Source organism: Mustela lutreola, chromosome 9, assembly GCF_030435805.1.
Source record: "Mustela lutreola isolate mMusLut2 chromosome 9, mMusLut2.pri, whole genome shotgun sequence".
NCBI classification, from domain to species: Eukaryota; Metazoa; Chordata; class Mammalia; order Carnivora; family Mustelidae; genus Mustela; species Mustela lutreola.
The window spans coordinates 128,076,938-128,095,500 of record NC_081298.1 but is presented as its reverse complement, the minus strand read 5'-3'; the positions used below and the strand labels follow the sequence as shown (position 1 = coordinate 128,095,500).

At 36.7% G+C, this 18,563-nt stretch overlaps 1 protein-coding gene across 2 annotated transcripts in view; it reads right to left on the bottom strand.

Annotated features, from left to right (window-relative positions):
• Window positions 1–18,563, bottom strand: part of ATAD2B (ATPase family AAA domain containing 2B) — a 150,457-nt gene that overhangs the window by 65,571 nt on the left and 66,323 nt on the right. For both annotated transcript variants that reach the window (XM_059132520.1, XM_059132521.1), the window contains exons 14-17: window positions 16,896–17,055; window positions 10,203–10,293; window positions 4,086–4,397; window positions 13–148 (exon numbers count right to left, since the gene is read on the bottom strand). In XM_059132520.1, the coding sequence (XP_058988503.1) occupies window positions 13–148; window positions 4,086–4,397; window positions 10,203–10,293; window positions 16,896–17,055 (699 nt within the window). The remainder of the gene's footprint in view (window positions 1–12; window positions 149–4,085; window positions 4,398–10,202; window positions 10,294–16,895; window positions 17,056–18,563) is intronic.

Below are 18,563 nucleotides of genomic sequence, written 5' to 3'. Positions count from 1 at the left end.
TATGATACTTACATTGTAAAATGAAGGTAGGGTTTATGTACAGCAGCAGCTGATGACTGTTTCTTTGGTGATCCTGAGTGACAACTGGTCTCAAAAATTGATAAAGCATTCTCATCTTCACTATCATCTAAAATCAGAGTTTCTATATCTGTTCAAAAAAAAAAATCACAACAATTATGAGGCTTATGAAGTCCTTTAATATTAGTGCCCCATCAAAGCTAAGGAAAGTTGGTTTAAAAATCAGTGATATTAATATGTTACCTATCAAATAATACAGATCAACCAAGCAAACAGACAAACTGCAGGGTTTTTAATAATTTGTAAATGGGGGGGTGCCTGGGTGGCTCAGCGGGTTAAAGCCTCTGCCTTTGGCTCAGGTCATGATCCCAGGGTCCTAGGATCGAGCCCGACATCGTCTCTGCTCAGCAGGGAGCCTGCTTCCTCTGCTCTCTCTCTGCCTGCCTCTCTGCCTACTTGTGATCTCTGTCTGTCAAATAAATAAATAAAATCTTTTTTAAAAAAAAATAAATAAATAATTTGTAAATGGAATTAATGGAATTCTTTTACCTTTACACATTGCCTAGTGCTAAGAGATGCGATTCAGTAGACTTCATTGACTAACCATAAGAAGTCTGGAAAAGAAATGACACTCTCCTAAAACACTCACATATTTATTAAAAATTTCTAAGTCGGGGCACCTGGGTGGCTCAGTGGGTTAAAGCCGTTGCCTTCAGCTCGGGTCATGATCCCACAGTTCTGGGATGGAGCCCCCCATCGGGCTCTCTGCTCAGCGGGGAGCCTGCTTCCCTTCCTCTCTCTCTGCCTGCCTCTCTGCCTACCTGTGATCTCTGTCCGTCAAATAAATAAATAAAATCTTTAAAAAAAAAATGTATAGGTCAACTTGACCAAGTAGTTGCTTAGCTGCTAGGGTGCTAGGGTTTTGGCCAGCTCTTTAGAAAAACAACAAGGAACAAGGTGACTTATTTTCTAACATGGCATACACAAACACACACATCTGTACGTCTAGGTTAGAGAGTCAGGAATTCTATGGAAGCAAAACCAATCCTAAAAATGCACTTATTCAAGTAACATTAGTCTCTATCTGAGACTGCCACCTGTTACAGTTCAGTGGACAAACTGGAACCATTATCTCTATTGAAGGTGCAATACTTAAAAATGTACCTGGGCTACAACCTCAAGTACTAATAACTGTGCTTCACACATACCCAACAAAAGTGTCAATTCACTCAATAAAAAGTAATGCCACATGTGTAGGAGAAATGAGAGAATCAACAGTGACAGAAATCATACTCTTCTCCTAAAAAAAAAAATTAAAATAAAGAAAAAGAAAAAAAATGAGGAATAATTTCTACAAAGAGGTACTGAACTGTGCTGGCAGATAGAGATTTCAGATACTCGGGCAAGTTCTTGTAGGCGACCCTGAAAGTACCGGAAAAGACAGGGAGCAACTGAGATTAGGGGTAGTCAGAAGTGGGCAGGAGATGGCAGATAGAGATTTCAATGGATTTTATAAGCTAAATATTTTTTAAGGTTTTATTTATTTATTTGTCAGAGAGAGAGAGCACAAGCAGGCAGAGTGGCAGGCAGAGGGAGAAGCAGGCTCCCTGATGAGCAAGGAGCCCAATGCGGGAATCTATCCCAGGACCCTGGGATCATGACCTGAGCCGAAAGCAGACACTTAACCAACTGAGCCACCGATGTGTCCCCAACTGAATACCTTTTGAGTGATAATTTCATATACCAGTCTATGAAGGATGGTAAGACCAAAACAAACCAGAATAATATATCTAAATAACTAAAAAATAATTATTAATAATCAAATAATCATAATTTGTTTTCTCTTCTCTACTGGTATATGAAGAAAAAACTGGAACTAAAGCATACTCTATACTTACTTTAAAAATTTATAAGAAAACAGATAATAATGCCATAAAAAATTCTCAAATGAAAAGAAAGGAACTATATCATATGTCTATAAACAGAGAAAAAGAAGATGTGGTGTATATATACAATGGAATGCTACTCAGCCATCAAATAAAATGGGATCCTGCTATTTGCAATGACATGGACAGAACTAGACAGTATTATGCTAAGTGAAGTAAGTCAATCAGAGAAAGATAATTATATGATCTCACTCATACGTGGAATTTAATAAACAAAACAGAGGATCATAGGCAAAGGGAGGGAAAAATGAAACAAGACAAAATCAGAGAGGGAGACAAACAATAGGAGACTCTTAATCATAAGAAACAAACTGAGGGTGGCTGGAGGGGGATGACAGGGGGATGGGATAACTGGGTGATAGGCAGTAAGAAGGGCACATGATATAATGAGCACTGGGTATTATACAAGACTGATGAATCACTGAACTCTGCCTCTGAAACTAATAATACACTATATGTTAATGAACTGAATTTAAATTTTAAAATATCATAAATAAAAAGATGAACTATCATAATCTCTCAAATGGGAAGACACGATTTTTATTATTTTCTAACGGTGACATTAGTTTTTTTAAAAATTTGGGGAAAAGAGTGGCTCTTTTGGGTGGCTCAGTGGGTTAAAGCCTCTGCCTTCGGCTCAGGTCATGATCCCGGGGTCCTAGGATTGAGCCCCACATGGGGCTCTCTGTTCAGCAGGGAGCCTGCTTCCTCCTCTCTCTCTCTGCCTGCCTCTCTGCCTACTTGTGATCTGTCAAATAAATAAATAAATAAATAAAATCTTTAAAAAAATTTCTTGGGGAAAAGATCCATATCCTCAGTTATGAAAATCAGAGATAAGAAATGTATGATTCATGGCAGAGTACCTGGCACACTCATAATAAAATATTTATTCCCCACCTTACTTAACAAACTTAGGAGATCAAGTAATCCATGTGATATTTCAATGAGAATCTATCCCTGAAAAATATAGTTTCCATAAAAGTATTTATAAAGACAGCAAAATGCATTGACTATAGATGATTTTTACTACACATAATATTTTTAATGTTAGTATAATTAACTGAACAATTTTCTGGTGCAGACTACATGCCAAATAAGGTATTAGGAACTGGAAAAATTAAGATAATTAAAACTCATTACTTTCTCTTCAAAGTTCAGACTCTAGTATATAAACCTAAAGTTTCCCTGTAAATGGCTGGTTTCTTTTTTCTTAAGATTTTATTTATTTATTTGAGAGAGAGAGAGAACAAGAGACAGAGAGTATGAGTGGAAAGAGGGTGAGAGCAAGAAGCAGACTCCCTGCTGAGCAGGGAGCCCCACACAGGACTCATTCTGGGACTCCAGGACCATGACGTGAGCTGAAGGCAGTCGCTTTAACAGAGCCACCCAAGTACTTGCAATGGATGACTTTTTAAAGGCAGTATTGTATTTTTAACTCAGGTCCAATCTTGAAGCTAGAATTCAAGACCTTACACCACCTTATACAACCAGATTCTAATTTACTCCCTTACTAAGGATTTACACTTCACGAATATAGCACACTGCAGAGTGCCCTGACAGTACCAACAAAACAGATTTCTTGAGTTGAAACCAGAGGGGCATTATAAGCAACAGAGAGACATTATGAGCAACAAGCGAAGGCTATAATCAGATACCCACGTCTGAGTAAGTCCTAAAACTTACTGAATGACCTCAAATAAGGGAATACTTCCTAAGTCTTCTAGTCTCCTTCTTTTCATTATAAAAGTACCTGCCCCACTGGACTATTATGAGGATTAGTAAGTGACAATTTATTTAAGGGCTTTATAATAAAATAAATGTAAGCCATCATATTATAGTCACCTTTTCTAAAGATAGTAACACTTCTACATTACTGAGAATGTCCTAAGAGGTAACAAACAGAACTAACATTCATTCTTCCTTTTGACAAACATTCACTAGGCAACTACCACACCTAGCAATATACTAGGCCTAGACTATAACCTAGTGAGTGAAATAGATATATTTTCTATATTCATGGCAAATATAAAAGAATAACACATAACCTTATAAGGAAACTCGGAATTTATTTATGCCCGTACTTGTTTCATTTTAACAATACGAAAAATTACTTTTTGGTACCTTCTTTCTTGTCACTCTGGCTAATTTCAGCATGAGGAAACACTTTTTGCAAGACTGCTAGGATGTTGTTGAAGCTTCTTTCCAGCAGCGGTTTTATGATGGGGGATAGTGCATGTCCCGAAGACATGACAGCACGCTGAGAAGCAGGCACAATATTCTGCATTGCATGGTAAAAATCTTGGGCATTGAGCACTATGGAGGAAACATCTAGCTGCAGTTTATGACTGCTAGCATAGATCTGGGGGTAACGTCTCCGCAGGGCAATCAGGGCAGCTTCAGTGCACAGGGCCTTGATATCAGCTCCACAATAGCCTAATGCACAAAAAGAAAAGAGTAACAAAGGTAAGTTCATTCTCCCAGTACCAAATATAGTTTACAAATATATACATCTTTACCTAAGTAGTTATTAATCTTAAATCAATAATTATGTGTAATTTTATCAGCAAAAACTGACCATTTAAGTCACCTAGTAAAATTTACTCAGTAAGACTAAAAATGTTTCAAATATTTTAATTAACAACACATGAACTAGTGATACCAAAACAAACCATGTATTCTGTGCCAAAATCACTGATTATAATGTACAACTTTCTTCGGGAAAGGTTTTTAAAGAGTAAGTTTCATCTCAATCCTTCATCACTATTCCCAATAATTAGTTTAGTCCTTCTAACAATATACTTACCTATAAACTTTTCTTTTTTTTTTAAATTAATTAATTAATTTATTTGACAGAGAGAAATCACAAGTAGGCAGCGAGGCAGGCAGAGAGAGAGAGGAGGAAGCAGGCTCCCTGCCAAGCAGAGAGCCCAATGTGGAACTTGATCCTAGGACGCTGAGATCATGACCTGAGCCAAAGGTAGAGGCTTAACCCACTGAACTACCCAGGTGCCCACCTATAAACTTTTCTAATATTACTAATTACCAAACACATATGAGAATAGTACACTGTAGAACATATGCAGAAAGGTCAAGAACAGAGCTATTCTCCTACTAACTCTGGGCGCAAACCACAGCGAGTTTCTATTTAATTACCCCAAAAATTATAGTTTAAAGTCGTCACCATCTCTAATAATTTCAAAGGTACTAAAGGGACTAAGAATCCATTAATATCCCACATTAATTTCCTTTTAATATATACGTTTAGCTTAAAATAACTGATAATCTAGTTCTACAGGCTATACCAACACAGGGCATTAGCCGTTAACCACACTTAACTGATAATGTAGTTAACAGATCAAGCCCCTGCTTTTAAGTCATTTCACTCATTTAAGCAACAAATACAACAAATACATACAAAATACATACAAAAACACACAAACTGTTAGGTCTCAACCACAAAAAGGAAGAAAACCTCAAACCAGTCATGTTTTTTATGTCAGCATTTAAACTTGCATTTGGCCACCTTTATCACACACACCTTTATCGTACCAAACATGCCAGCAGGGGGAACCACTCAAACTAGTTTAAAACTTGAGACCCTAAGTTCTTCAAAGAGTGGCATCAAGTTTATTTATCTTTTTATACTATGCAATGACCTTGTGGAACATTTAAATAATAAAATAAAAATGGTGATTAGAAAAACTGAGCAGAAAATAGCACCAGACTAAATGACAGGTGTTAGGGTCTGTAATCAAAGGAGCTAGACACAGAAAAAACTGTTAGGTAACACACAGGTGGCCAATTGAATTTCAATTCAATTCAATTGAAATTCAATTTCAATTTCAATTGCATTTCAATTGGCCACCTGTGTGTTACCTAGCAGTTTTTTCTGTGTGTGGCAGACCTAGCATGACTGGGCAGTTTTCTCTGTGTATTGCAATCTCATTGGCCACCTGTGTATAGCCCAGCTAAACTACCTCTATAAAAGTTAGTCTGTGAGGCTGGGAGGGGTCGCCTCTTTGCAAGAGACGGCCCTGACCAGTCAGTTTGATTCTCGATGCCTGGCGCAAAATAAAGCTTTGCTTGACCTTCGCTTTGTATCAGTCTCGCTCCTTTGATTACAGACCCTGACAACAGGAAAAAAACATTAAGGCACAAAACTGTATAAACCACTGGAGGGGGGGGTTGTGAGAAGGGGGGTGGGGTTATGGACATTGGGGAGGGTATGTACTATGGTGAGTGCTGTGAAGTGTATAAACCTGGCGATTCACATAACCTGTACCCCGGGGGTTAAAAATATATTATATGTTTATATGAAAAAAAAACTGTATAAATCAAACTGTAAGTGACTCACACACCTACAATGAACTGTTATCTCTATTATTAGTAGGGCACATGATCTTGCTGATCAAGTCCTACAGAAACAGAAAAATCCTCCCTACTCTGCTCCCTTTTTCCCACAGCAAGTACCACTTCTATCATTTACCTATCATGTTTACTGTCTGCCTTCCCCAACTAGAATGTGAGCTTTGTGAGGGTATGGGTATTGATCAGTTTTGTTCACTAACGTATCTCATATACTGAAAATAATGCCTAGTCTGGCATTCAGTAGATATCTAATAAATATTTCATGAATGAAAGGAGAAAACAGTAACTCCAAGGTGATAGTTTGGGATTGCGTAACTGTGAGGTTACCATATACTACCACAAAAAGTGGGAGAATTATATTTACTGGGCTTTTTTTTTTTTTTTTTAATAAGAAATCTAAATTCTGGGGTGCCTGGGTGGCTCAGTGGGTTAAGCCGCTGCCTTCGGCTCAGGTCATGATATCAGGGGTCCTGGGATCGAGTCCCGCATCGGGCTCTCTGCTCAGCAGGGAGCCTGCTTCCCTCCTCTCTCTCTCTCTGCCTGCCTCTCTGCCTACTTGTGATCTCTCTCTGTCAAATAAGTAAATAAATAATCTTTAAAAAAAAAAAATGTTTCTTTAAAAAAAAAGGAAATCTAAATTTTTTTATTATTAAGCCAACTTACTATGAATAAAAATTTCAATGAAAATTACGGAAAAACACAAAAATATTCCATTCTTAAAGAAATATTTATTCAGAGTTAAGGGAAAAACTTAGTATAACCTGTGAAAATCTAATTCAGAAAATTATAAGCAGATGAAGCACTAACACTATCCCAAGACAGCAATCACCCAAATAATTCTCAGAATAACCAAATTAACCATTAGTCTCTCATTTTTTATTCTATTTCTCAATGAATCAACATGAAAAAAGGTATCTTTTCCTATGCTGAACATAACCTAGGTATAGTAGTTCAATAAAATAACTATAAAATACCAGCTTAGTCATAAATAGTTAATGAAATAATTCATTTCAGAGGAAGTAAAAAACAATCTACCATCTTCAAACAATATGAACCACCATTCTTTTTTCTTCTTTGAAAGCATATACAACACAGTTGGCAAACATACCATATGATCCTATTTCTAAGAGCAAGAAGCCTAAATTTTTTAGAAAGCTCAGAAACAAAGAACAGAAAAAAAAGCCACTAAAAGATATTTTATGTAACAAACGATACCCATAACATTTATGTTTGACATGTCAGCAACATACATAATAGCAATGTACTATTCATTTTTGCTTACTCTACTAAAGATCATTTAAAAGGGCAACAATAGGTCCCATTTAAGGAAATAAATCATTTGGATTATCATAATCAACAGACTAGAAAATAGAGGATTTATCTTCATTACAGTTGCCTGTGAATAAGAATTACTGGTTTATATCGGTAGTTTTTAATCTTGACCACTGATCTGAATAAACGATGAAACTGAAACAGAAACAGATTCCTAACGAACGTAGTGAATCAGAATCTCTGGTAATTTAATATTATAAATGTGTATTTTTAAGATTTTATTTATTTATTTGACAGACAGATCACAAGTAGGCAGAGAGGCAGGCAGAGAGAGAGGAGGAAGCAGGCTCCCCGTTGAGCAGAGAGCCCAATGCAGGGCTCGATCCCAGGACCCTGAGATAATGACCAGAGCCGAAGGCAGAGGCTTAACCCACTGAGCCACCCAGGCGGCCCATGAAGTCTACTGTTTAAATAAAACATCAAACATAATGAAGGCCCACAAGATAGATGCCTCGTTGATACATTTCCACTGTTTCGGCCCTCTTAGTGAAAATAAATAGAGAAATATGATTAGATTTGAGGTCCTCATAACCTTAAGCGCCTACTATTTGTGAATGTGATCTAGACACTGAAATTATGTGAGGACTACTTTCAAAAATCACCCCTATTAAGCATCCAAACCTCTCCACGTACTTGGGAATTTATTTCAAGTTAAAGTTACCAAATCCATAACCTTTACATGAAGAGGTCAGCTGTCTTTGCAGTTTTTTATCAAGACAACATATTCTTTTTGTTAGGCATAAATTTCACTGAACTGAACCCATACATGTTAAAACGTGTTTGGAATACAGAAAGTGGTAAGTTCATAATGAATTTAAAGTGTATGACTATTTCATTCCTGTTTGAAGACCCGCATTTGACTTTTTGTCTTAATGTACAACTGGCTTCTTATGTCACTCTCCAGGAAGAAAATGGTGTAGATATAAGCAGATCCTAAAACATCACCACCACCACCCTCAAAGGGCAAGAGAAATTTTTTAGTCCTGTAAGAAATTATGTCTTTAAAATGCTTAAACTTAAGAAACTGACTAAAAGCTAAAATAAATCACTGGGAATAATGAGAAGTTGTGGCCTTTGGAAATGAATAAAGGAAACTAAGATTCTTATATTTAGGATAGAGAATTAGAGTGTAACATTTCAGATGGTAGACAGGATAACAGCAAGTAATTTTAATATACCTATTGTTTAGGGGATTTCCAAAGCTATCTGAAGACTTATGCTTATTTCAGTTAAGGATCACTCTGGGACTGAGTCACAGAAAAATCTACAAAAATTTCCCAGTCTCATCAGTACTCTAAATAGTATCATAAAAAGTAGGAAATAAAAGGGGTCAAATTTCAAAAAGGGAAAAGACTGGATTTTGTACCAAATACCACCCTCTCCCATAAAGCAGCACAAGGCTTTGCAAAAGTCAAGCCAAATTTACATGAAATGGGTTTGGCGCATGCTCTCTTATACCAGGCAAAGCTTAAACTGGAGTAGTGCTGGAGAGATTTACGTTTTCTCCTCACCAGAAGATGTCGAGGTCTTTGTGGTTCAAAAGCTGAGGGATGCTGCTTCGGAGATGGAGGTCCCTGTGGATGAAGAGGATAATTCGGATGTAGCTAACTGAATGGACTAATGTTCTATTTAAGTTTTAATATCTGATGGTGGATCCCAATGATTTTTTTAACTAAGTTGTTCTTTCTGGTTTTGGTAAGTTTGAAGTTTTCCCAAGCAGACTGCTGATTGTTAGTGAACTTAGTTTGGGGATTTTTCATAATGCTTAAAAAGTTCATGGAGAAAAATTTTTTAATTTTTATTTGTGAGAGAATAAGAGGAAAACAGACAAAAGACAGAAAAAGAATGAAGGAGGAATACCAGTGTGGATACTCAGTTGTTTAATAGTGTAATCATTTTTATTTCAGACCTAATTAGAGCCAAAAACCTGAATTCCAAAACCCTTGAATTCCATCTCCTATATATGATCATGTATGCACATCTCTCTCAATACATCCTTTTAGGACAGTAGTTTTCATTCATGCTGTAAGGAGGATCTTCTACTCTGTGAATAATTTAACATTAAATTTGAAAGTTTTATATTTTGGGAAATACTAGTAAATGCCAATAAATATTTTCTTTTGAGGACTCTTCTCACTCAACTTCTTTCTAGACCACAGGCATGAAGACAAGATAATCTGCAAAGTAAAAGACTACAGTCCTGCCCTCAACATGGACCTTTATTTCTCAAGGTTAAGCTTCTTTTTCTTAGTAGAATTTCTGAGAGGGAACAACTCCCAAAAAAACGCACAGCCGTAATATTATGGAAATCCAGCACTCAATGAAAGGCATATTATTACTAGCTTTGTTAATAATCAAACACCTAATGGCAGCTAAAATTGTACCTCAGAAGGTTAATTTCAAGTGAAATGTTCAAAATAATTCTAGAGCCAGCCATCTACTGCACAGACATAACTATACTCATTCACATTCCAAACATAAGGGCAGGCTGAGCAGAACAAACAATAACAATCAAAGAATTCAAATAATAGCACTCACCAACACATTTTTCAGCCAGTTCACCTAAAAAAGCATCTGACAATTTTGGGTTCCAATCCCTGGTATGGATTTGTAAAATGTGTTTTCTTGCCTAAGAAAAAAAGTATAATATCAACAACCTGTGAAATGTATTAGCTGGAACACATTTATGTACTCACCATACCCCATAAAAACAATTATTTATTTATTTTTAAAGATTTTATTTATTTATTTGATAGACAAAGATCACAGGTAGGCAGAGAGGTAGGCAGAGAGAGAGCAGGGGAAGCAGGCTCCCTGCTTGGCAGGGAGCCTGATGCGGGGCTCGATCCCAGGACCCTGAGATCATGACCTCAGCTGAAGGCAGAGGCTTTAACCACTGAGCCACCCAGATGCCCTGAAAAACAACTATTTTAAAAGAAATTTAAATACCATGGAATCTACATCAACTCTGATTCCCACAATAACAATGGAATAGGGGCGCCTGGGTGGCTCAGTGGGTTAAGCCGCTGCCTTCGGCTCAGGTCATGATCTCGGGGTCCTGAGATTGAGTCCCGCATTGGGCTCTCTGCTCAGCAGGGAGCCTGCTTCCCTCTCTCTCTCTCTCTCTCTCTGCCTGCCTCTCCATCTACTTGTGATTTCTCTCTGTCAAATAAATAAATAAATAAATCTTAAAAAAAAAAATAACAAGAGAATAAATAGAATGTAAGAGAGATCGTGTCTCTGTTTCACAAACTAATATTCTGAGTGGTGAAGGAACTGACTAATGGAACATATGACTAAGTGACTGATATTCACTGATCTAGGACTACATTCAAAACTAAGTTTCACTGTTCTACCACATCAGATCATTTTTACCCAAATACATATGAACAAGGAACTTTAATGTATTATAACATGGATAACCCTTTTTTAAAATAATAATTAACATAGAATGTTATAAAAGTTTGAGATAGATAACATAATGATTCAACAATTCCATACATTACTCAGTGTTTTTTTTTTTTTTAAAGCAGGCTCTACACCCAGCATGGGCTTGAACTCATGACCCTAAGGTCAAAAGTTACATGCTCTACTGACTGAGCCAGTAAGGCACGCCAATTAGTGCTAACTTTTAAACAAACTACAGGTTTAGATTTCATAAAACTCTTGGTTCTATCATATGCATAAATTATTATGACTGACAAGCTAAACAAGTAATTTAAAACTTGGAAAAAGTTTTAAGTAGAAAAGTTTTCAATGAAATAAAGAAATATAATGTTTGGCATTTAATAAATAACAAGGTGATATTTCAGTAAATATTAATTTAATTCATTTAAAAAATCAAATATCTGAGCAATTCTACCTTGATTTTTTTGTTTTCAAAAGAACATTCTCTACCTTACATCGAACTGTATAGTACAATCAAAATTTTAAGATCGTGGTTTCAAATTAAATGAAATTTCTTCTTCTTTCACAGTCAAAAAGCAACTGAAGTAGTAAGAATCCATAATCAACCAATAGTATATCATGAAGAGTCATATCAGACTTTTATTTTCACTTTTGCCTTCTTTCAAGGAAAAACACTCTGTAAAACTTAAATGCACTCATACCCTCAACAATGCTACTTAAGGGGCACCTGGGTGGCTCAGTGGGTTAAGCCTCTGCCTTTGGCTCAGGTCATAACCTCAAGGTCCTGGGATGAAGCCCCACATCGGGATCTCTGCTCAGTGGGGAGCCTGTTTCTCCCTCTCTCTCTGTCTACCTCTCTGCCTACTTGTGATCTCTCTCTCTCTCTAATAAATAAATAAAATCTTTAAAAAACAAAACAAAACAATGCTACTTGAGCTTTTAAGACTAGGAAAAACAAGGGAGCCTGGGTGGCTCAGTTCAGCAGCCAGCTCTTGATTTTGGTTCAAGTCATCTCCAGGTCCCAGGATCAAGGCTTACATGAAGCACCACACTCAAGAGGGAGTCTGCCTGAGGACTCTCTCTCTCTCTCTCCTTCTTCCTCTTGCCCCTACCCCCATTCGTGTGCATGTGCTGGCACTCTCTTTCTAACATAAAAAAAAAATCCTTAAAAAAAAAAAAAAGAATATGAAAAAGCAAATTATAACCAACATGATAGTCTTATTAGCTTGATGAGGAATTTGGGGTCCAGGAACAAAACAAAAAGAACTTCAAAGTCATCAAGATAAACCATGCTCAGAAAGTTGATAAAATTTGGTAACAATAGCTATGGTTCTAATTCCAAGTTCTAAGTTAAGTGTTCAGCTACCAAATATAAACCAACGATGTGACACTTATTTTTTTCCGACTTGAAGTACCTGCCTGAATAGATACTAAAAAATTATAAAATCAAGGTTAAAAAAAATCATCCAAGACTTTATATTCTCTAGAATATGACATTAAGAATCTACTTGAGGGGCGCCTGGGTGGCTCAGTGGGTTAAGCCGCTGCCTTCGGCTCGGGTCGTGATCTCAGGGTCTTGGGATCGAGTCCCGCATCGGGCTCTCTGCTCAGCAGGGAGCCTGCTTCCTCCTCTCTCTCTCTGCCTGCCTCTCTGCCTGCTTGTGATCTCTGTCTGTCAAATAAATAAATAAAATCTTTAAAAAAAAAAAAAAAAATCTACTTGACCTCATCAGCAGCATAGGCATCAATTTTAGAAGACCCTTTCAGAACTAGAAACACACCAAATAAATTCAGGCTGGAAGATGTCTCAAAAAAGATCTATTCTTATACTGTCTTTTCACAAAATAAGTAAAGGTTTAGAGGAATGAAATTAATTACTTAATGTCAAAAGTTATTGTCAGTTCTCTAATACATTTAGTGCCTTGATCTTTCTCTATATAATCAATCGGAGTTTCCTTTATTGTAAAAACAAGAAATAGAGGGCGCCTGGGTGGCTGAGTGGGTTAAAGCCTCTGTCTATGGCTCAGGTCATGATCCCAGGGTCCTGGGATCGAGCCCCACATCGGGCTCTCTGCTTGGCGGGGAGCCTGCTTCCCCCTCCTCTCTGCCTGCCTCTCTGCCTACTTGTGATCTCTGTCTGTCAAATAAATAAATAAAATCTTAAAAAAAAAAAAAAAAAAAGGAAATAGAAAAAGAAATTACTTAAATCAGAAATGATTCGTACACTGTTGGTGGGAATGCAAGCTGGTGCAGCCACTCTGGAAAACAGCATGGAGGTTCCTCAAAATGTTGAAAATAGAACTGCCCTATGACCCAGCAATTGCACTATTGGGTATTTACCCTAAAGATACAAATGTAGTGATCCAAAGGGACACATGCACCCGAATGTTTATAGCAGCAATGTCCACAATAGCCAAACTATGGAAAGAACCTAGATGTCCATCAACAGATGAATGGATCAAGAAGATGTGGTATATATACACAATGGAATACTATGCAGCCATCAAAAGAAATGAAATCTTGCCATTTGCAACAACATGGATGGAACTAGAGCGTATCATGCTTAGCGAAATAAGTCAAGCAGAGAAAGACAACTATCATATGATCTCCCTGATATGAGGAAGTGGTGATGCAACATGGAGGCTTAAGTGGGTAGAAGAAGAATAAATGAAACAAGATGGGATTGGGAGGGAGACAAACCATAAGTGACTCTTAATCTCACAAAACAAACTGAGGGTTGCCGGGGGGAGGGGGTTTGGGAGAAGGGGGTGGGATTATGGACATTGGGGAGGGTATGTGATTTGGTGAGTGCTATGAAGTGTGTAAACCTGGTGATTCACAGACCTGTACCCCTGGGGATAAAAATATATGTTTATAAAAAATAAAAAATTAAAAAAAAAAAAAAAAAAAAAAAAGAAATGATTCGTGATGCACTTTATATGACATACAGAACAATAAGTTACATTGTTTCCCCTAATAGAAAGTAGCTTCCTCTATTATTAAGAGTCAGAGGCAAATTCAAGCTGCTCACTTCTCAGGACTCATATATACACACATAATACTTATAATAATAATTATAAGTGTTGGTGATAATAAAGAAAAAGCATTACCACCTGAAGAAGGTATGTGCTATTTTATGCTAATAAAGAATTAACAAAATTACTACAATTTGGAGGAATCAAGGCTTGCTTGCTTTTATTTATTTATTTATTTTACTTATTTGGTCAAACAGCGAGAGTCATGATATTCCATTGCCCAAACTGCAGAACTAACATGACACTGTGACTGGTATCACTTTAAAGTCCCAAGCAGATCCTTCTCACTGCCTTTAATCCTTCCCTAGATCATTCGTTAGGTCTATCTCCTAACAGACTAGTTCAGTTTCTCCGTCTTCACATTCAGCTTCTCATTGGGACCTGCTTCCTAATTCACAGAGAAAACTGAAGGAAAGTTCCAGAGACATTCCACACTAAATTTGTCTACCTGTAGGCATTTGTACCCATAATATTCTGTCTTCTCCCTAGTATCACAAACTATCCAATTCCTATCTAAAGTCATTCTCACCACTCATGTAGTAAATACTATGGCCCCTCTTGCTTATTAAGGACATAATGTGATAATTCTTCTTTCTCAATTTCATCACCAGAATTTCCTTCTCTATTGGCTAATTATCCCAGCTTAAAAATAACACACTCCCTCTTGCCTCCAATTCCCTCAACACCTATTGCTTCCTTTTGTAACAAAACTTTGAAAAACTTAACTTTCGTTCTGTCTCCAATTCCTCTTCTCCTGCTCTCTCTTAAGCTAACCATACTCCAGTTAAACGTCTTTGCACCCAACACTAAGTCAATTTACTCCCATTTAGGTTCACTGATAACCTACATAATACTAAAAACAATGGCCAATTTTCTCATCTGACTTAATTTAGCAACATACGACAAAGTTAGTCACACTGTCTTCACTGATACACTTTCTTCACTTGGCATCCAGAATTCACTCTCCTACTTTTCCTTTTACCTTATGAACCATTCCTTAGGACAGAGGATTTGATAATCTCATTTAATCTTACAATCTCATGACTTTACATATTATCTAAGAAAAAAAAAAAAAAAAGAACAGTCTAAGCCTGTTCCACAGACACAGACCAAGAAAAATGACCTCAGGTTTAAGTCTCAAAGTAGTTTCCTTGAAATGTAGGAAGTTAAAATTCACATGGAAAACTATGTCAAGATCCATGCTGTAAAATGTAGTAAACCACTACCCATACGATGCTTTTTTATTTAAATTTTTAAAGAAAATTTAAAATTCAGTTCCTTAGTCCCACTAGTGCCATTTCAAGGGCTAAACATGATCAGTAGCTACTGTACTGGACAGTGCTCAATGCACAATGTAAATACAGAATATTTCTATCATTACGGAAAATTTGACTGGACAGTGCTATTCTATACCTTGTTTACTATTAAATCTTTGATCTCTGTGAGCTGCATCTGAATTGTGAGGACTGTAACTGGCATATATGACTGAGGGCCACATGACTAGAAGACAACTGGTTAATGAGATAATGGCTTTCCTGTGCCAAAATGAACACAGGCTGTGTTTCTTAGAACTAAACACATTATCCACGTACGCTAAAAGATGTGAAAATGGCCCAAACAAGATAGCTGATGCTTCCCTATGCTGAAATAGGCTCTTCCCACCTCAGCCTTGTCTTCTACAACTAAGCACACCTCAATGCACTGATAGAGCCCTGAAAGCTACACTTGGGTTTTGAAAATGATGTTGCATATGGTAGGTTTCCTATCCTGATGAAGTCAAGTAAATTCAGTACCAAATTAAAGCCTCTAAGTTAGACGTCAATCAAAAACTGAGACAACTACTAATGACTGTGAAGACTGACTTCAAGCTGAAGTATGAACTGCTCTACACAGCAGTACATTGTCTTCATTTCCTTAGTCTTGTACATTGTCTTAATCACAGCCTTTTACTCTAAGTATGTAAACCAGGCATTTTACAGGAAGATCTAAAATCAAAGCTATATAACAATTAGAAATGTGAGTATTATACATGAATATATGTAATATACATGGGTATGCTTGTTTTATTTTTATATAATATATAATATTATATATATGGATATATACTATACATCCACAAATCATATCTTCTTTCTTCAGGTTATATTCATATGTTATAAATGTTTTAATTATGCTTATCTGTAATGTTAAATTACATGAGAAACATTGTCAAATAAAGTATCTTCTCATATCTCCCCCTTTCAAACTTGAAGTTTCCAATGAAGACTTAGTCAATGATTAAACTGCTCAAACAATAAAAATGTCAAGCAGAATTAAATAACATTTTATACAATGACTATACATTGCCCATGTGTAACTTTTGCTGCTTTTAATTAAATATGATATCATGGTCATTTCTATGAAAATCTGCACATTGGGTTCTTATTCATAATCTCACTAATACTCTAAAAACATTATTTTTATGGGAACACAGCTCCTTTGGCTAACCAGAGATATATAACCTGCCATCCAAGATAATTACTACAATCTAAATTTAAAGCTAAAGAGAGTACGTAAGCATTTTAGTAACCTAACTACAGGTTTTCCTCTTCCTGAAAGTCATAAATGTTCTAAAAGCTGTTAAGAGAAAAAGACTAAATTATTTAAGCATTTTTTTAGAATTACTAAGGTATCCCATAAGCACAAAATTTTTAAAATGAAAGTTCATAAAATGCACTCTCAAAGTGCATATATGCTTCACAACTGAATCACAAATATATCTTCATATATTAAAAACAGAAACTTTTACCTTTTGATCAGGCAGGTTGAAAAGGAATTCTCTGTCAAAACGACCCGGTCTCCTAAGAGCAGGATCTATAGAATCAAGTCTGTTTGTAGCACCAATAACAACAATTTCACCCCTATTATCTAATCCATCCATTAGAGCAAGGAGGGTTGACACTATAGAGCTGTAACAAAAGTTTCAGGCAAAGTTATGAATTAAAAAACAGAAAGAAAAAAACTGTAAAAACTGCTGCTTATACTAAACTTCACAGTCTTAAATGCTAATAAAATTATGGCATGACTAAGTCTTAATGTAAAATACTATACAGAAATCATTTTTGAAAGTATTAAAACATTATTAATAGACACCTAAAGCATAGAAACAAAAACAAAAGAGATAAGGACTTCATAAAAATTAACAGTTTTGCACTATCAGGAAAAATGTACCTAAAGAATAGGAGAAAATATCTGCAAATGATATACCTGATAAGGTTCTAGAAGAACAATTACAACTCAACAATATAAAGAAAATTAACCCAACTTAAAAACAGTCAGAAGATTTAAATAGACATTTCTCCACAAAAGATATACAAAGGGTCCATCTTCAGGGATACCCAAATCAAAACCAAATGACATACCACTTTAAAGTTTGCTGTTGTTGTTGTTTTTTAATTTACTTATTTGACAGAGAGTAAGAGAGATCACAAGTAGGCAAAGAGGCAGGCAGAGAGAGGGGGGAAGCAGACTCTCTGCTGAGCAGAGAGCCCAATGTGGGGCTCGATCCCAGGACCCTGAGATCATTACCTGAGGCGAAGGCAGAGGCTTAACCCACTGAGTCACCGAGGTGCCCTTACTTGTTTTTTTTTTTTTTTAAGATTTTATTTATTTATTTGACAGAGAGGGAGAAAGTACAAGCGGGAGAGCAGCAGGGAGAGGGAGAAGCGGGCTCCCGCTGAGCAGAGCGCCCAACGTGGGACTCAACCCCAGGACCCTGGGCCCATGACCCGAGCCAAAGGCTTAACCAACTAAGCCATTCAGGCGCCCCAAGGTACCACTTTAAACCCAATAGGATGATAATAATCAAAAAGACAAACAGTAAGTATTAACAAGGATGTAAAGAAATGGGAACATTCACACACTGCTTGATGGGAGTGTAAAATGGTATATGTCTTTTGAAAACAGTCTGACAGTTCCATCAACTATTAAACACAGTTACCATAAGATCCAGCAATGCTCATAAAAGACTTATACACAAATGTTCATAGCAGCTTTATTCACAACAGCCAAGAAATGGAGGTGATGCAAATGTCCAACAACTGATGAATGGATAGAGAAAACGTGGTATACCATACAATGAAATACAATTTGTAAATAAAAACAAATGAAGTACTGAGTGATGTTATAATATGGATGAACCTTGAAAACACTGGCCTAATCAGTGGATTAAGCCTCTGCCTGCAGCATAGGTCATGACCTCAGGGTTCTGGGTTCATGTGGCGCATCAGGCTCTCTGCTCAGCAGGGAGCCTATTTTCCCCCTTCTCTGCCTGCTGTTCTGCCTATTCATGGTCTCTCTCTGTATCAAATAAATAAATAAAATCTTAAAAACAAAAACACTAAGCTAACTGAAAAAAGCCAGTCACAAAAGTCCCCATGCTGTATGATTCCATTTATATGAAATATCCAATAGGCAA